Source organism: Symphodus melops (assembly GCF_947650265.1).
Source record: "Symphodus melops genome assembly, chromosome: 1".
NCBI lineage: Eukaryota > Metazoa > Chordata > Actinopteri > Labriformes > Labridae > Symphodus > Symphodus melops.
This window is the reverse complement of record NC_136691.1, coordinates 53,743,182-53,762,510: the sequence shown is the minus strand read 5'-3', so window position 1 is coordinate 53,762,510 and position 19,329 is coordinate 53,743,182. Positions and strand designations below refer to the sequence as shown.

Below are 19,329 nucleotides of genomic sequence, written 5' to 3'. Positions count from 1 at the left end.
ACATTAGAGCGTGTAATAACATTCTGAATGCATGAAAAGGAAAGGGTTAAATCAGTGTGTTGTGCTCCAAAGGTCTGCAGCGTGTCGTGCTGTTCACCGAGGATCAGCGCATCTACAAGCTGCTCTGTGAGAGCGAGAAGGCGCAGCTGGCTGAACAGGAAATCATCTTGTCGCTCAAGAACGTCAGCGTCTCTCTGATCAACAACAGCACCAGTCAGGAGGTCTCCTTTATCGGCATCACAAGGTACATCATGTCAGTGTGTACGGAGTGTGTAAGAATGCAGGGAGGTTATCACGTCTTGGTTGCTTCTGCAGAAATATCCAGTGTCATTATTTTAAACACGACAAACTGAGACGTTATCAGGGTGGAGCTGGACTCAGTGTCATCTTACATCCACGTCCGCGACATGCTGCTCACATTCAGTGCACGACTGATCCTCCCGCTGTGCACCTCAGGAGGTCATTCCTGTGCCTGTGCTCATCAAACCTCTGAGTGTCAGACACTCGGTCTGACTCTGGATTATTTCACACTGACAACTCCTCCATTATTCATGATTTTACTCAAACGGTGCATTATTCGAACACTGAGCCGGTCAAGAATCACAAACAGATTTGAATACTCGGCTTGTTGTCTTTACCTCCTTTTAGTGCTTTTGTCCAGTTCAGAATGAATTTCTTACCATCATGTGCTCTTGAAACTATTTCTTGTCCTTTTTGCTTTTATACCCGATTTACATTCTTTATTTAATTCATATATCGATAAGTATATGACTGACTTTCCCCCTGGGGATTAATAAAATATTAATAAAATGAATTAATTAAGATGAATAAAGTATTTCTGATTGTCTTTCGTCGTCTCAGCTCCGATGTTGTTTGGGAGTTGAAGCCTAAGAAGAAGAATCGCTGGAAGACTCTGAGCACGAAAGAAGCCGAGCTGCTGGAGAACAAGTTTAAGGAGTACATGGACTCTGGACCCGTGGACAACGCCACTGTGTTACTGGAAAACAGCTTCCAGGTTATTGCCTTGAACGTTTGTTTATTTAATCTGTTTTAATCATTTACTTAAGTTAATATAGGTCTTAGTTTACTTTGCTTGTACTGCCCTGACAAGTCTATAATACATGCCCCATGTTGGTTTCTTTGTCCGATTATTTGTGCTAACACTGGACGAGCTAAGTCTTATTAAACCCTTGTTTAAAAGAAACGCTGATTTAAAAAGGTTGATTAATTTAAGAGGGGGGACCTGGTGGTTGGAGCTTGCCTGTGTTCCTCCTGGTTGGTGACTCGGGTCGGGCTTCATTCCCTAATCTCGCACCCTTTCCACTGTGCTGTCTCTAAATAATAAAGGATAATAAATAATAATAATGAATTTATTGAAGAATGAATGTATTTTAATTTTGTGCTGTTTGTTTTGGTGCTCCAGGTGATTTTCACTCCAAACGGCGTGGACATGCGGATGTTGGAGCCGTGTGAGGCTCCTCTCAGGAGGCACTTCTTGCCTGGAGTGAAAGTGGAGTACAGCGTGTCACCTCGACAGAGCGCCTACCGAGTACAGATCCACCGCATTCAGGTCAGAATCAGTCCTTCAGATGCAGAAATGAATCATCACTTCCTCCAAGATCCAATATATTTTTCAGGGTTTTCCACTAAAGGTCGTCCAACATGCTTTGCTCTGAATTAGTTTCTTGATGTCTGTGTTTTTTTATCTCTTCACTTGGCTCTGAAGTAAACGTCCTTTCCTCCTACAGATCCAGAATCAGCTGCCAGGAGCGATATTCCCCTACGTGTTCTACCCTGTAAAACTGCCAAAATCCATCACCATGGACTCAGGTCTGCTAGTCCAGCTTTTACACAGCGATGTTGTTTATAATGTACTGTTAGCAGGCTGGGTTTCAGTCTGTAATTGGATTTCATGTGTATTTGTGTTTCAGAGCCCAAACCTCTAACAGATATCAGCATCGTAACGAGGACAGCCGGGCACTCTGACATCTCACGCATCAAGTAATCCTTCATCCATGTCATCATTGTGCTTCCCTTCTCTGAGTGTCCTCCAGTGTCTCTGTTTGTCCTGAAGAGTTTTTCTGCTCTGTTCACTTTCTCTAAATAGATTGGTTCTTATTTTAGCAGGCGCAAGTAACAATGTAGATCTAATAATAATCAGTTTCCTACATTTTTTTTAATTTTTGATCTATTCCAATTACATGATCAATTAATCTGCACCTTGAACATGTATCTATTTAGTTAATTTAATTTTAAAAAATATTGTGGAAATGGCTCGTCCAGTTTCCCAAGTCACAAAGGTATGATATTTGTAGACTAACTCTGGGACTGCCATTGCAAATCGTATCATATTCATAATTTGTGATCGTATTTATACAAATTTGTGCGTCGACAATTTAGCTTTGCATTCGTCTTCTTCCTCAGGTACTTCAAGGTTTTGATTCAGGAGATGGATCTGAAGCTGGATCTCGGCTTCCTGTATGCCATCCTGGATCTGTTCACAGCGGAGGATGCTAGCACCACCAGCTCAGAGCAGGAGGTCGGACTCCACAGTTAAACCCTGTCACACATCGATCTAATGCTTAATGACTTGAAGAGCCATGAGATGCACCTTTAACCTTGTTCGTTTCTATCCCTGTGTGCATGTTTTTGTGTTTTATCCTGCAGGTGGAACTGTTTGAGAAGGACATAGAGTACATCAGAACAGAACTGAACCATGTCTCTGCTGCAGACAACTCTCCAATCAGCCTCTATGAGTACTTCCACATTTCACCCATCAAGGTCAGTACACTGTGCAGGATGCACTGTACGTATTGTAGGTGATGATACTATCATGAAGTCATGATCAAGTCATTTTGTTTTGATGCTTGTGTGCAGCTGCACCTGAGTTTCTCTCTGAGTTCTGGAGGAGAAGACGGCAATAAGGAGAAGAGAGACAAAGAGCTCATCCCTGTCCAGTCGCTCAACCTGCTGCTGAAGAGCATCGGCGCCACACTCACCGATGTGCAGGACGTTGTCTTCAAGTAAGCATGCATGCACATCTTCAAATAGACACCACGCACTGTATCCCAAACGCTGCAGCACTTATATTATTCTGCTGTGTATTTCAGGCTGGCCTTCTTTGAGCTGACCTTCCAGTTTTGTACAACCCAGCAGCTACAGTGGGAGGTTATCCGGCATTACTCCAAGCAGGTAACAGACTGTCACTCACACACACACATGCACAGCCTTGGTATTTAAGTATGAGAAAGAAGCAGAAAGAAGACTGCAAGTCATCTCACAATTTTCTGCTCGTCATCTTTTTTTCAGGCTATTAAACAGATGTATGTGTTGGTTCTGGGCCTGGACGTTCTTGGAAACCCTTTTGGACTGATCAGAGGGCTCTCAGAAGGAGTGGAAGCCTTTTTCTATGAGCCGTATCAGGTAGGATTGTTATACACGGGAAGGATTAGGGCATAAGTGTACTCTGAATGACACATACAGTATGTTTGATTTTTTTGAAATTCTATTTCCGTCATGTCATAGTGTTTCATTTTAAATGTGAGCTTGTCTTTCATGTGATTTTAAATGTCACACATGATGCAAAACCACCACGTTCCTCTAATATGTGTCTCTGGTCAGTTTTCTAAGAAAAGTCCATCCTCTCCATCTTCTCCTTGCTCCACTTCTCAGAAAATGTTTGCTCAAACAGGCCAGTTAGAGATTTTCCCTTCATGACATCACAAAGGGCAGTATCCCCTCCCCGAAGTGTGTGACACTCCCACAGCTAGGTGTTTGTTCTGCCCTCTGAGTCTGCCTTCTCACCGTAAACAATAGGACATGGGGCGAGAAAGCGACACGTCCCCTTCCAGAGAGGGGGCGTGGTCAAACACAGCTCATTTACATATTTAAAGCTACAGACACAGAAACAGCCTGTTCTGAGCTGTTCTGAAATAGAGGGCTTTATAGACATGATCAAATACAGGATCAGAGTGGATTTACAGCAAGACACTTTACACACATTTTAGAGAGCTCTGAGACTGATTTAAACTGGTTGAAGAGAAGGAGAATATGTGACCTTTAAATATCATGAAGGACTTTAGAGATGATCATCAGCGGTGTGAAGTCCAGATGAGCAGTCCAGACTTTGTGTCCTCTTCTTGTTTAACGGGTGTCTTGGGGGTTTCCAGGGAGCCATCCAGGGGCCTGAGGAGTTTGTTGAGGGAATGGCTCTGGGAGTGAAGGCTCTGGTGGGAGGAGCTGTAGGTGAGTACCAGCTCGTACGAAAAATAAACCTGTGAAATTATTTTATTATTTATAAATTCTTTTATTTATCGCGGACCACTGCTTCACTTAAAATTGTTCTGAGATACTATTTATAAGATTGCGATTCCACACAACTTTCTCCACTTAGGGAAGAAAGTCTTATCGAAATCAACTTTCCTTTTGCCTTGCCATATTGTATGGAGAACCATAAAATCAGTACTGTGACTGTACGCTGTCACGTGTGCCTTGCAGGTGGTATAGCAGGCGCAGCCTCCAGGATCACAGGTGCCATGGCAAAGGGTGTTGCTGCCATAACGATGGACGAAGAATACCAGCAGAAGAGACGAGAGGAGATGAACAAACAACCCAGCGGCCTGAGAGAGGGGCTGACCAGGGGAGGGAAAGGATTAGTGTCTGTATGTACCCAAACGTTTTGCTACATCTCAAGATGGAAGATTGAGTCGTGTGATAAAAGCCTAAAAAAACGAATCGTCTATATGAGCAAATGTTTGGAAATGTTCTTTGCTTTCAGGGATTTGTCAGCGGGATAACAGGGATTGTCACCAAACCAATAAAAGGTTTGTTGATTTGTAACCTCATTGGATGTGGTTATATGACGGAGATATGATGCTATGTAATACAACCGATTTTTGATGATGTGTAATTTGGCAGGAGCCCAGAAGGAGGGTGCAGCTGGATTTTTTAAAGGTTTTGGGAAAGGATTGGTCGGTGCAGTCGCCAGACCGACGGGAGGCATAATTGACATGGCCAGCAGTACTTTCCAAGGGATCAAGAGGTACGTTCATATCTGATTGTGTGTCTCCCAGTGGGTGTAACACAGTTTAAGATAGCGTGTGCATCTGAAAGGCAAACTCAAAGACTGGATTAGATGAAAGTAAAACTCAAACGGCACCCATACTGTACCTGTTTTAATGCAACAACAACAACAACAACACCTGGGCATCCAATGTCATGTTCTTGTTTTTAATATCCACACTAAAATACTCATTTAACCCACAGCAACATTTGACATCCTGTTAACTGTAATGAATCAGATCTAATAATGTAAAGACCCTAAAACAAGATGTTTCTTCTTGATAACCGCTGATAATCCAGAAGAAGCAGATGATGATGCCTGCTGATGCCCTTGTTTGCCCCGTTTGATGATTTTCTTGCTATTTCTGACATTTCATGGGGCGTCACTTATTGAGCCGTGGTTTGAAACTCTCTGTCAACAGTCTGTGAGTCTGGATTATTAGAAAACGCAGCACCCAGGCGGCGTCGCGGTCCCTCTCCTCTGCTCTCTGTCTGTCTGTAACAGAAATGAAAGAACTTGTGCGTCCTTGTCCCGAGTCTTGAAATATGTTGTTCATGTTATTCGTAGGGCGGCAGAGACTTCACAAGACGTTGAATCTCTTCGCCCTCCTCGCTTCATCCACGAGGACGGTGTCATACGCCCATATAAGGAGAGGGAGGGACTCGGCAGCCAGATGCTCCAGGTAGGAAAGAGAGACCTTTACATGAATGTGCTCTTCATAGTCAGAAAAAAACCCGCTGATGAACATCCTGAATTTAACTGAAATGAATCATTTCTATGATTGAAAGAGATTTATGAATGATGCATATTTTGCCAAGGTTTGTCTGTGCAGTTGTATTTTTCTGTGTAAACAGACACATGTATACAGCCAATCATTTTGAATCCATCTTCCCTTCATTCCCCTTTACTTTCATCAGTTTATCACTTTGACTGACCATCACGAACGCAGTGGTCTGTCCTGTTTCAGATCCACCACAGATCAGATTCTTGGCATATTAAGTCATTAGCTTAATCTGACTGTTTGTTTTTTTATGCATAGGAAAGGCTGTTTCTGTGCACATTGTGTCATGGGTTTCCACTGGTCTTTGGATGTTTCAGTTTTCCTTTTATTGAAGCATCGAGTTTAATCTGTGGGTCCCTTTTTTTTTCTGCTGACATTACTTCAGCGCTCGAGCTTGATGGATTGGGTGGAAGTTTGTACTTACGAGTCACAGGTCAGAGCTGCACTTTCCCCTAGAGTTCACAGAAAGGTGACAAATTAAAGTGTCATGAGCCTTTTTCCACACATGCACTGCACTCCTGAAAGCAGCTTATGACATTATCTGAACTCTTTCCTGCCAACACCCCAAAAAAAAAAGTCTGCAAGAAGTCGCTTCTTTCACCTTTTGGATGTGTTGTAAACATACACGACAGTCCTGAATCAAACCTCCACTGTTATCCCGTCTGAAGACATTCATATTGATTCCTGTGTAATCACATTGCGTTACAGTGTAGCTGAAGCATGAGAGCTCCACACACACACACACACACACACACACACACACACACAGTGAGACATGCACACACACAGAGCTGATCTCTCCTGTTGACTCCTCTACCTGCAAACAAGTCGGATCACTTGAACCCCCATCACTACATGGAACTGACTTTTTCTCCCCTTTACTACATTCAGAGTTTTGCTTTAATCTGTCACCCCTCTGTAGCCCAAGCTTCAGACTTACACTGTAGGTAGATGTGGCAGTTAAATTGTTGGTCAGTTCGTTGACTTATTAGATAATAATTAGGACCAATGACAAGATATAATGTAGATACACATCCTGGTAGATGCTTGTTGTACGTTTTGCCCTGTTAGCTTACTTCCAGTGCAGCTTTATTGTGTGTAGTTCTTTTTGTTCAACCTGAAAGTCCTCGCGCCGCGTATCGGTGTCGTTAGAGATTTGAAAGGTTTGTGGTGACTTGAGGAAGAAAGACGTTCAGTCGGATAAGATGGGAATGACACTGACTTTGATTCTTTTTCATGTCCACAGAGGAGCGAGGCGTACAGTGAGTGGCGTAGATCTGGCTCACAGGATGAGGTCGATGAGGAGTGAAGCTTTTAGACTGAGAAGTTGACGGATGTAGAGTAGCTTTGGTGCTTTGTCTTTAAGCTAGTCTGTGTTTCTGCCTGCTGTCCAACACTTAGATTCAACTCTGATTTAAAAGATTTAAAGAATCCAACTAGAGGAGTTTCAGAAATGTGCATTCATGTTGGGTTTTTTTTGTTGTTCATGATTTTAATTTATTTTATTGTTTATTTATTTTCCTCTTTCCACCCATTACTCCTTTGTCATGTCATTATTTCCTCCCCCGGGCATCATCTTCATTTTGTCTTTCTTTTCCCATTCTGTCAAACACTGCCCTTACTTCAATAAAAGCTTTACCCATCACGGCCTTTGTTTCATCCTTTCTTTCCTCTTCACCCGCCACGTTTTCATGTTTCATCAGTTAAGATTCAGTGTTGTTCACAGAGCACCATTAATCATCTTCATTCATCGTTTACTATTGATACAAACGTGTTCATTGATCATTAAGGAAAGACACATCCTGCAGTTCATGTTGGGTTTTTATTTAGACACTCAGGTGTTTGTAAGTTTTGATATTTCTTTAACTTTTTTCGTCTCTTTCTTCAGAAAATTGAGAATGGACGTTTTGCCAAGTACAGATACTTCGCTCACGCCAAAGTCAACGATTCGGACTTCCTCATGATCACAAAAAGGTGAGGCCTTATTCAAGATTTATTTTGTCTTCTCGTAAGTATTTCAGATGATTGCATCACAGAACATGTTAGCTGGCTTTAGTTTATATACTGTATATACTAAATTAGCTGTTTTGCCATCATTTGGCTTCAAAACTTCTCAGAAACCAACGGACGACAACACTGAAACTGCGTCCATGTTTTATACAGTCTTGGATTTTTGGAGCCAGCAGCAAACTTGAGAAACTGCATTTTTTTTAATCAGATGTTTATGCCTTTTTTTCTCTTTTCCAGGGGAATATTTTTCGTGACTAAAGGCACGTTTGGTCAACTGACCTGTGAATGGCAGTATCTGTTTGAAGAGTTCACCAAGGAGCCGATGATCGTGGAGAGTCGTCGGCTACGTATCGAAGCCAAGGTTTACGCCTCAAAATGAAATCCCAAATGTGAAGATCTGTGTTTTTTTTGTAAGCGTTGCTGTGTTCTGAAAGTCTCCTCTTGTGTTTTACAGGAGAGAGTGAAATCAGTCTTCCATGCCAAGGAATTTGGAAAGATCATAAATTTCAAAACTCCTGAGATTGCCAAGGTAAGAATTGTTTTGACTCTCAAGATTGCTCCTAATTATGAACGTTGTGTGACTCATAACCAGCTTTGCTTTCTTATTTACTTTCAGTGGGTTCTTACCAAACTGGAAGACGCAAGAGAGAGCTTACCGAAGTACTGAGCAACCTATACGAGTTAGAAACGGAAAAGACACACGCAGACACAACACCTGTGTGTGAGCCAGTGCCTTTGTTGTAAACTGCATGCTACTGTCGTTTACCTTGAAACACACAACACACCTGTATGTGGACTGTTGGTGTGTGACGGAGGTAAATAAACTGAGTGAGTAGTGTGTATGTGTGCATGCTAACAACAACAACAACAACGACAAAAAGTGCTGTAAATGGTCAGCTGGTGACTTGCGTTCATGTAACACAGGAGCTCAGATCACACTGTGTTCACCGAGTGTGCTCTCCATCATGTTGGATCAGTGCTTTTTAAAGATGGATGTTATTGAAACTGGCACTGAAGCTTCTGTTTCAAACACGCCTCATCACTTCACGAGCAGAGTTATCTCAGTTTGCCTTCATACTGCCATAGTTCTGTTTGCCATACACACACATGTAAGAACGCACGATGTCGAAGCATCACTGACAACACTGAGGCCAAATCAAGCGTAATCATTGTACCATAACTAACACTGTTGTAAATTTGACTGGATTATGTAAAAGGGAAACTTATTTAATATGTGAGTCAGGCTTTATAACACATGTAATTTAAACTACTGTGTCCGCTTTCTTTTACTTTCTTACTCTATATGCTCTTTGTTTTATACAGTTCTGCAAAAATGACGACTCTCCAGTGTGTGATTTAGAGACGCATGCTATTTTTATACTGTACTGAGTATCAGTCTGCTGTATATTGATCTAATAAAGTATTCTATCTGTATATATCTAACCTTGCACAATGGCCTGTATTGAAGCATTTCAGGTTGTAATGTTGTGAATTTTGTTTTTATACCACACATATGCAATGCCAAATATATAGGTGAATTATGCAGAGAGAGTATATTTAAAAAGAGACAAATCCTAATAATGGTCAGCTGCTGTTTACGATGTGGGAATGGATTTACATTTGCTTTGGTTTTCGGGTGCTACTCAGCTTAACTCGACCGAATGTTTCTGTTTGTCATTTATGCTTTTTAGTGGCTTCGTGTTTTTCTGCTGATGTTTCCAAAAAAGATTTAATAAAATGTGTGTTTCAAGTTTCAGCGCGCTCTCTTTATTTCGCAAAACAACTAAAAGTCCCTATCACACAACCAAAACACTCTGTTTTATATTTTTTTTTATTATACATGTCCATTTGAAAATGTCAATAAATATAATTTACTCCAGAGAAACAGTGAAGTCAGCTTTCTTAACACACAAGTTGTAATATTTACATCCAAAACAATTTCACCACTCAGTGTTCCAGAGTAAATAAGGCACAAAGTGGAGCCGTATAAAAGGAAAACAAAGAATTTTCTTCAAAATATTAAATAACAAAATTTAGGACAAAATTTTCCCTGAATTTTATACAAGTTTATTACATGGCTGTGTTGGCTATTTGATTCTGAATGTGAAGCACCAGTCTGCCCTCCCTCGATATTACCTTGAATAAGAAAAACAAACTGTTGCTAGGCAAAGTACGCTGTTGCTATGGAAGCTCCTGTGCGACTCCGACTCGTATCAATACGCGGAAAGTCCGGTTGATTTGACATTGCTGTCTTTACTGTGGGAGAAAGGACAGGATAATAACAGAGGGAAGGGCTTTAAACGATGCAAATCTTGAGCCACGACAGAGAACTCTACGAAAGGCAGCTCATGAAATAAACGCGTTATCGAACTTGCGATGTTTAACGTCTGGTGAATGGGAAAGAAAAATACAGAAAAAGTCCGAGAACTGCTGAGCTGATTCAAGCGGACCTGTTCACCTCGTCTCTCTTCAACATGAGTGGAAATGTTCTGTTTAATGGAAGTACCGAAAGCTCCTCGAGCTCATTTAAATGAAGGCTACAGACTCGGCCTGGCAACCGTTGCTATGGACACAGCATCCATACGGAAACAGGAGAAAGAATTTGTTTTTAAATGTTTGATATCCCAAGTAATTAGCCGTGTAAAGTGCGAAAATGTGTTTTGAGAGGGTTAAAGCATTTTAATTCTGATAGCTGTTTCTAAAAAGAAATGTAATGAGTATATGCTACCACTAAGTAGCAAATAAAACGTTTCATACTCCAGTGTAATTCAAAGCTGGCTCTTCTTACAGAATATCTCTATAGCCTATAGGTTGAAATGGAAACTAATAACAAACAGACTGCAGTTTAGCAACAGGCACATTTTGTCTGCCCAGATTTTTACAGCACAGAATATTAAAATGTTCAACCGTTGAGCTAAAGATCATTGTTTTACAAGAAGGAACTGAGTCAAAATCTAGTTGTTCTAAAATTGTTGTTCCCGTTTTCCTCCTGCTACGTCTTTACACCAGGTTGAACTCCTTCAGGTTGTGTCTGAGGATGGTGTCTTTGACGGCCACGAAGACAAAGCGGATGTTTTCCGTGTCCGTGGCGCAGGTGAAGTGAGGGTACATCGTCTTGTCTTTGTCTGGGTTTTGTTCTTGGTACATTTTCAGGATGAATTCTTGAGCTGCTGTGGGATCCTGCTGAGGTCCTGCAATTCAGAGTAAGATCATTTTTTTCAGTGTCTTTGCAGGGAAAAAAAACAACTTTGAATTATGTTAATTTATTTATTTATAGTGTTTCATAATAAATGCCCACAAAAGAAACGTTTAATTTTGGGCTTTTTTGCCTTTAATTTAGAGAAAGGACAGTGGATAGAGTCAAAATTCAGGGAGAGAGGAAGAGTGGCAAACTACATACAGAAAGGGAGCTATAGGTCGGATTCAAACAGGGGCGACCTGCTGGGAGGACCACAGCCTCTGCATGGGTCCCACATGGGTCTCCCCGGTCTTTTACCTTTACTTTATTTTTTTAGGTTCAACTGACCTCCTAAAACTAATGCCATAGACCTGGAGTAAATCCCACCAAAATGTAGGTTATAGTTTCTATAGTTCAGTCATGTTACTAGAATTGCATTGGACTGGAGTTAATGCTGGATCTTACCTCCTGCTTAGACTTCTAGTGATGATTGTATGAATGAGAGACAATGACAAAGTGTATTACCTTTTTTTTCTATTAATCTTAAATGCAGATTTAATTGAGTTAATAGAAAAGCTCGGGTGGTTTTGTGATCGTCATTGAGAGAAAAAATGCAAAGCTTTCAAAATGTGTAGTTCTGATTTCTCATAATTAGTCAGCGTATGCAAGAACAATGATCAGCTGTTGATGACCCATAATAACTAACATACTAACCGGTGAACTCTGGGAAGTAGTCGGCTACATGAGAGTACATGATCTTCTCCTTGAGGATGTCTGTCTTGTTGAGGAAAAGGATGACAGAGGAGCGCTGGAACCACGGGTAAGTTATGATGGTTTTGAACAGGGCTTTGCTTTCCTCCATACGGTTCTATGAATAAAAGGCAGGAATCTATTATTTTACTTCGTAGGGGATTTTTAACCTGGCCGATGTGATGATGAGCTGAATCCTCACCTCATTGTCACACTCGGCCAAGACCTGGTCGTACTCGCTGAGCGCCACCAGGAAGATGATGGAGGTGACGTTCTCAAAGCAGTGGATCCACTTCCTCCTCTCTGACCTCTGACCCCCCACATCCACCATCCTGCCATCCAGTGAGAGCCAATCACAACATCAGTGAACGTATGCAAAGTCAAAAGCCAATTCAGACACATACATCTTTGCGAATCACTCAGTACTAGGTTGTGTAATGTATGTATAATAAAAGGCAACACGCTAAGCTGACAACGTCATCAAAAATGTGCACACACATCTTGGCAACAAAAGTAGCACATTACTCGGTTCATTCAGACCGAACCTATCTTGTGTGTTGGGTTATCAGAATCTGTATTCCAACGGTGGACTCAAGTTCTACAGGATTACGACCATTTCAAAAGGAACTGACGACGTCCACGTGATACACGTTGCACCTCACCTGAAGATGACGTTCTCCATATCAAACGGGTATTCGATGATACCCGTGGTCGGCACTCGGACTCTGAGGATGTCCTGCAGGTCAGGTATGTAAGAGGGTTGTGCAATTCTATCCAGTTCGCTGAGATAGCTGAAGGATGGGCAGAAAACAGACGGTGTGTCTTTTTGCACCGTAGATGTTATTAGATATTATCAGCACAGCTCACAAAAAAGAAGCAACAACAACTCTATCTATCTATCCTCACACAAGAACACTTTTCTTATGCTGATCCAGTCGGAGGAACTCATTTCTGTGGTTATTGAGAATAAAGTAGAAACACTCTGTGTATTTCTTTGCATGCACAAGACAGAAATTTTGTCTTTGAGCTGCCTGTTGCAAAACAGCCTGAAAAGAGGATTTCAACATAAGCTTCACCTCCTGCAAATGGCTAATCAGAGTTAAGGATTTTGGGCCACTAAGATTGAAGGGGGCCCATGCCACCCCTGGCCAGCTCTCTGGAGGTACTCCTGCTCTTATGGAGGGGATATCCTGTTTCATATTTATTGCACTTTAATAACAGAGTGTTGTGTGACACGCTCACTATTTGGTGGAGTCGGACAGCTGGTACTCTCTGCGTCGATCGTAGCACTCCTGTACGCCTTTGTCGTTCCACAGACTCCCCACTGCTGCTGCCAGGCTCTGATCCATGTCCTCCACCTTATCCACCTCCACCTCCAGGACGGAGCTCGCATGGCTCTGTGAGTGAAGCACAGAGGAGCGAAGAACAAGTTTCTTTTGAGTCAGAATGTCAGATGAATGAGAAGAACCAGAGGAGGGATTTAAACGTTCATGTTTCAAACCTTATGTGATTTAAACCGTGATTTATTTTGGTATGAATCACAATCCGTGAAACAACTCTCGATTGGTTGATTTTTTTTTACATTGTTTCGGCCGCAGTCGTGCCCCGCCTCTTTTCGGGCGTGTCCTGTGAGTTTCTATTTTTCAGGTTGGGTGATCGAATCATGCCCCCTGAATGCCAAAGTATCAGACCCAGTGTGCCTCGGTGTGTACCTGGTTGTTGGGGTCGGAGAAGGCTATATCTAGCGCCTCCATGGCTCGGATCATGGTCTGCATGGATGTGAAGATGTTTTGGAAGACCAGCTTGGCGTAGCTCCTCTTGTCCTCATCAGTGTATCCTCCTCCGTGAATGATCCTCATCTGTTTGATGAAGGTACTCTTTCCACTCTCCCCAGTCCCTGTTGGAAAATAGTCACATGTACACCACATAAAGTTACAGTTCCCCAACAGCTTTATCAAAATACACTTTATTTTTATGTCCTTAGATACAGGAAGTTAATTTATACCACACATTTGCACAACAAGGCGATTCAAAGTGCCTCACACAAGACATCAAACGCATCGAGACAGAGGAAACATTTAAAAAGTCTGCTGGTGTTTTTACAACCTTCAGATCCATGATTTGAAAGATTTGCATGTGTTGTACACAAGACCCGGACAATCCAATATTTAGATTATTGATGTAATTTATGTAAGATTAAGGCTTAAATCTCACTTCAAAAACAGTAAATGCCAAGTTCATCACAAATAAATAAAATAAAAACATGAAAAGTGCTGTTTAAAATATCATTGTATATAAATGTTAATCTTAAATGAGCAATATGTAAAATAATTAATATAAATTAAATGATAATAAACAAAAACATGCTATTTTGAAGTGCTGACTTCTCTTTTGTTTTCTTTTGACCAGAGAAGGGGGGCAGTTTTACAGCACACACACACACACACACACACACACACACACACACACACACACACACACACCTCTTCACTTCTTACTGCTCAAGCTCCTGCTTTTCTCCTTCAGACCACATGATGTCCAATCATTTGTTAAACAAATCTGTGCTTGTCAACAGACCTGAAGATTGAAAGATGGCGTGCTTGTGTGTCGGGGCTCTCAGCATGCGTGTGTGTGTGTGTGTGTGTGTGTGTGTGTGTCTCAGCAGACATTGCAGGAGCCTGTAGCTCTTTCCTAGTTTCCTGGGCTGCTTTGCATGGCAGCACAAACACTTAAATCTTTACATCTTAGCAAATATGGCTTAGACAAATCATCTGCATTTGAATGCAGCTTGTTTACAAGTCAAGTTTCTTTCAGATGAGCTCGAAATCACGATCCTGAAGGTCTGCCGAGAGTCGGACTTAAACGAGCCGAGAGGCCTCACTTTTTAATCACTGTGGACGAGTCTCGTGTCGCACATTTCGCCACAATTCAGAATGATACATGAGAATAAAAAATGAGAATTGGATATTTATTTACTAATTATTCCCTTCTTCAAAACTTACTTTTCCTGCAGGCACAAGTTTGGGTGATTTTCAACCGGCAATAGTTTCTCTCTCCTGCATCTGTCTGTCTGTCAAGGAGACTGAGCTATAATCAGGGAAGCCTCCAATGTCCCAGGAATGGCTGGACCAAAGACCAAGTTTCCAGTTTCATAATTTTTCCTAATTTTTTGAGCATTTTTTATACTTTTACACTATTTGACTTTTTCTCATTTTGTTACACATGGCACAGACGGAAAATAAAAGAACAATACATGTATAATGTTCGTATGTTTTTTAGGTACAGTCTGGACAGAGGAGAAAGAATGTGTGTGTGTGTGTGTGTGTGTGTGTGTGTGTGTGTGTGTGTGTGTGTGTGTGTGTGTGTGTGTGCGCACATGTGTGTGTGAGTGTCTTGATTTTCTGTTCTCTTTCCTTCTTCTCATGCTCTGGAGACCTGACTGTGGCGGTCATAATGAAATCTACAGAGAGTGCTGAGACACTCTGATCAGGTAATTGAATCAACGTTAAACAGCTCTGACAGACGTCGAGGATTACAGATTATTAAACACGTTAAACTGTCTGGATGTATATCAAAGAAAGCCCTGAGGGAACACGCATACAGTTTATTTTACTCTTTTATTACGAGTACATGTCAGTCGTCTCCTTAACATCTTGACACCTCTTTTGTTTTCTGGAGATAAATTAACTTCTAATCGCAGGAAAACCAGCGCTGCTCCATCTGAACAACCTTAGGTGAGAAGTATCAAGAGAAAACAGAGTTAAATAAATCACTCACTCTGTGTGTGGAGGTCGTCACATCAATACAGGGTCAGATGTGAGTCATTAGCCCTGATTTGGACCTGCAGGCGTGTTAACTTTAAATTTCCCTTTGAGCTGCAGCGCTGTATTTTCTCACCATCAAAGATAGTGAGAGGTTCTCTGTGTTCCTTGTGTCTTTTGTGTGATTCTGCTTTTCTCACAGCTGTGCAAGTGTTCGTGCTTTTCTTTCTAAAACTTGGGCCTGGTGATCTTTGTCAGCTGTCGTGAATGTCCTTGTTCTTAAAAGTTTTTTTTTATCAGCTGCTTGGTTTCACCTCGTTACAGGGCTATTTAGAAAAGGGAACCTAGTTCATTGGCTTGTAAAATTTTGGTTATTAAACCCCCCCTTTGGGGTAAGATACCCGGGGTCCTGAGTTAGCTTGAGATGCTGATTATAACACTTTTTTTTTTCTTTTTAAAAAGTCTAACTTGTTAAAAAGTAGACTCACCAAACTTTACCCATCATTTAAATAGAAATATTACTCAGTATGGAAGCCCCAAGTGGACACAAAATATTTCAATTTATTTAATTTTTTTGAGCTCTTTCAGAAAACATTTTATTTTTAAATGAGCTCATTATCACCTGAAGAATTTCATAAGATTTCATAAGATTACATAACATAGATCTCACTATTTTAGGAATCTTTTTACCAAACAGAAAACAGGAGTAATATAAAATGTATGGCTGTATGTCCTTTTCGGGCTTCCGTATATTAGCATGGCCGCATGATGAAACGTTCTGCAAATTCATAATGGCAAAGTTAAAATCAAAGTCTCACTTTATAGTGAGTTTTGAGTTTTCACATTTGTTTAGCCAACATTCTTGGTGACCTGTCAAACCTGTCAGACTCTGTCAGCATGTTCCTGTTTTTTAAATCTACATGTGCAGAAAGCTCTCGTGTGTTCATATCAGGCAGCAGTGAAGAATACACTTCATTAGAAACCACATGAAGCTGGATGTGAATGTGTACCACTTTTTTTCCCCTCCTTGATATGTTCATTTAATATGCAGCATAAAAACAGTCAGCGTGAATGTATAATGAATTCACGACACTGTGCTGTGAGAGAGAGATCTTTCTAGGAGGCCAGCAGAGGCACCTCGACCGCTCACACTATATTTGCATGATATTTGCATGAGGTGCGCCCTGAGCAGCTAGTTATGGCTTCCCAGCACACCACATGCCGAGGCCTGAACAATGAAACTGTACCTGAAGTGCTCCCACACTGCTGCAGGGAAATCATTTGTATCTTCCAGAGCACCGAGAGAGTCATGGGTGCTCCACACCATGTTTCCATTTACTCAGGATCTATCAAATGTTCTCACAGCAAGAGACGACGTATAAAATTAAATTCAGCGGTAAGAAGCACAAGAAATGAGTCTCATGGCTTTATTGAGCCAGAATCCCACAAATCCTCAAAAAGGTTTAAGGATAACTGTCGTGCATATTCACACTTAGATTAGATGACTTTATTGTCCACCGTGGTGGAAATTTGTCTTTGGCTTCTCCAAAATATGAAAAACACACAGGACAAATTAAGACACTCCACAAAGTACAACAATACGCAATAAATAAATGAATACTTCAACTTCAAACACTTCAACCTGTTACTTAACATTTCATCAATTTGTTCATGCCAATAAAGTACATTTAAACTTAAAATTTAAATTTGAATAGAATTTAGTTTAGTTTTTAGTTTCTTGTTTTCAAAGACGGGTTTGTTCCTCTCCTACGAATACGTCTGATGAAAAAGACGTTTTAAAATAAATGTTACTTTTTGATCAAACATTAAAGAGATTGTGTCGTCATAAAACATCTACTTTAGTAACTTTAGTTTCAGATGATATTTCAGAGTGTTTTACTTATTCCAGGCTTGATCTCTGATGTGTTTTTTATTATTATTATTTGTTCGGCTGTGTTTAGAATCTATAAAGAACATCTACCTGTCTAACTATGACGCGGGACAACTCTTCTGACACTGATTTTCCCTCCTCTCTGTTTCTTCTCTCACCTCTAAAACAGTGTCAGACATCGGTGAGGTGCAGGATGTATGCAGGTACACCCACTCACCGTTCAGTCACACACTTCTAAATCTCCTCTGATTCACAATATGTTTTCCCTGGGATGATGAAGGAACTATGTAGTCCTCATCATGGAGTCTTTTCTGCCACTCAACAGAAGCATGTAGCTACAAACAATACACATTTTAAGTGAATTAAATATGCAAGAGTAGTTCTAAAAGTCCCTGTTTAAGTTTCCTGTGCTGGACCGGCCCCTTAAAAAAAGTATACCCACTTCATCAGGCACCATGCATATTTCCCCCTTATCATGGAGCATACACACATCCAGAGGATTTAACTACAAATAAACCCCTTCAGCCCTTTAATCTAAAACTGTCAACATATCTATTTCATAAACTGTTTTTTTTAAATTGCCACTGTTTATAATATTTCAGAGTCAGTGGGAGACTAAATTGAGCCTTGTAGAAAGTTTTAATGGCACACAACAGCTAACAGCCTTTTTGGCACAGCCAGCGCGTGATGCACCACATCCGGAGAGGAGTGAGGAGAAGGAAATGGAGAAAACAATTAGATAGGAAAACTCCTTACACTGTTTGTGGCTGCTATTAACAACGCACAGTCACATCAATTCAACCCATTCTCTTCTTTAAGCATGTAAAAGCAGCTGAGTCGACAGCTTGCACAGTGCTGTCCTATACCTGCCATGTTACCTGCGCGGACAGGTGGGGACAGGAAGCAGTGGAATAACTTCACTTATCTCTTATTTGATTGGATAATGCGCCAAATGTTTGGTCCCATTCAAGCTGTAGTTCTAGTGTGTAAATCTCCCAGAGGAGAGTGTCACCTACTGTGATGGTCACAAAGCAAAGTGTTTGGAGAATAAAGTGGATCTCCCTGCAGGCTCAGAAGATGCTCACCTAACAGCAGCAGCTTCAGCTCCCTGCGGGAATCCTTCTTGTCCCTGCGCAGCTGCTTCTCGATCTCCTCGTTGATCCTCTGGTTCTCCTTGTCCTCCGCAGAGACACAACACCCAGCCATCCTGCAAACTGTCTCCAATGTCCAATGTCTGCCGCTAACGTGAAAAGTTTGTGAGCAAAAAAAAGTCTCCTCCTGTTCTTTCTTACTTTACACTGTTCAGACGGAAAAGGCGCACAGCATCTTTAAAGGTGACGCTTTCTTCTCCTTCAGAAACAAACAAAAAAAAAGTTATTAAAAGGATTGTTTTAGTAGTTTGATTATTCTGCGGATAAAAGAGCCAAAGGCTAAAGTCCAGGGATGTTTTCTTTTTTTAAATTCGTGGACTAATGGCTCTGTCTCTCTTTGTTAAGGTTGCTGCGGTTGGACTGGAGCTGGATGACACTTGTTGAACTTTATCCTGCGCACTGTGGAGGGCGTGGCACGAGCCGCAAATAGAAGAGGATAAAAAGGGGAGCCGACTTCCACAGCACACACCTTGGAGGTTCAGCATAAGACATAATGAAAAGAGATAATCTCGTATGGAGGAGAAAAGATGTTGGATTTAAGAAAAAGAATGGTATAGAAATAAAAGCGCGTCTGATTCTGGCGCGTGGCTTTGTGTGCAAGTTTCTCCATTTATGAATGTGTGGTTAAAACGTTAAAAGGACCTCTGCGGAAGATCCTCCATCAGGAAAAAGGAAGTGAAGCATCCTCCAACACGCATGTCTCACAACGGCCACTAGGGGGCGGAAAGGCAAACATATGGTGAGC

At 41.3% G+C, this 19,329-nt stretch overlaps 2 protein-coding genes across 2 annotated transcripts in view; one reads left to right on the top strand and one right to left on the bottom strand.

Annotated features, from left to right (window-relative positions):
- Positions 1-9,606, top strand: part of vps13a (vacuolar protein sorting 13 homolog A) — a 34,058-nt gene extending 24,452 nt beyond the window's left edge. Inside the window, exons 50-68 of the mRNA XM_079338294.1 lie at positions 73-244; positions 862-1,015; positions 1,424-1,570; positions 1,749-1,830; positions 1,932-2,001; positions 2,425-2,539; positions 2,668-2,781; positions 2,878-3,023; positions 3,111-3,192; positions 3,310-3,423; positions 4,170-4,245; positions 4,498-4,661; positions 4,778-4,823; positions 4,918-5,041; positions 5,630-5,744; positions 7,732-7,817; positions 8,091-8,214; positions 8,308-8,382; positions 8,470-9,606. Of these exons, the coding sequence (XP_079194420.1) occupies positions 73-244; positions 862-1,015; positions 1,424-1,570; positions 1,749-1,830; positions 1,932-2,001; positions 2,425-2,539; positions 2,668-2,781; positions 2,878-3,023; positions 3,111-3,192; positions 3,310-3,423; positions 4,170-4,245; positions 4,498-4,661; positions 4,778-4,823; positions 4,918-5,041; positions 5,630-5,744; positions 7,732-7,817; positions 8,091-8,214; positions 8,308-8,382; positions 8,470-8,520 (2,057 nt within the window). The 3' untranslated portion in view covers positions 8,521-9,606. The remainder of the gene's footprint in view (positions 1-72; positions 245-861; positions 1,016-1,423; positions 1,571-1,748; positions 1,831-1,931; positions 2,002-2,424; positions 2,540-2,667; positions 2,782-2,877; positions 3,024-3,110; positions 3,193-3,309; positions 3,424-4,169; positions 4,246-4,497; positions 4,662-4,777; positions 4,824-4,917; positions 5,042-5,629; positions 5,745-7,731; positions 7,818-8,090; positions 8,215-8,307; positions 8,383-8,469) is intronic.
- Positions 9,607-10,272: 666 nt separating this feature from the next.
- On the bottom strand, positions 10,273-18,827 carry LOC306828477 (guanine nucleotide-binding protein subunit alpha-14-like). The gene is made up of 7 exons (XM_079350984.1): positions 18,519-18,827; positions 13,494-13,678; positions 13,024-13,178; positions 12,444-12,572; positions 11,984-12,113; positions 11,746-11,899; positions 10,273-11,044 (listed from the first exon to the last, which is right to left on the bottom strand). The coding sequence occupies exons 1-7, from the start codon at positions 18,637-18,639 to the stop codon at positions 10,854-10,856; spliced, it is 1,065 nt and encodes a 354-aa protein (XP_079207110.1). The 5' UTR covers positions 18,640-18,827; the 3' UTR covers positions 10,273-10,853.
- Positions 18,828-19,329: the final 502 nt, after the last annotated feature.

What these genes read in the sequence shown, in the direction of transcription:
- LOC306828477 (XM_079350984.1), bottom strand. Translation starts at nt 18,639, where the DNA reads ATGGCTGGGTGTTGTGTCTCTGCGGAGGACAAGGAGAACCAGAGGATC. An exon ending in TCTCCGACCCCAACAACCAG is followed by an intron (nt 13,179 to 13,493) that starts GTACACACCGAG and finishes CTTCACTCACAG; the next exon opens with AGCCATGCGAGCTCCGTCCT. An exon ending in TGGCCGAGTGTGACAATGAG is followed by an intron (nt 11,900 to 11,983) that starts GTGAGGATTCAG and finishes TTTTATTCATAG; the next exon opens with AACCGTATGGAGGAAAGCAA.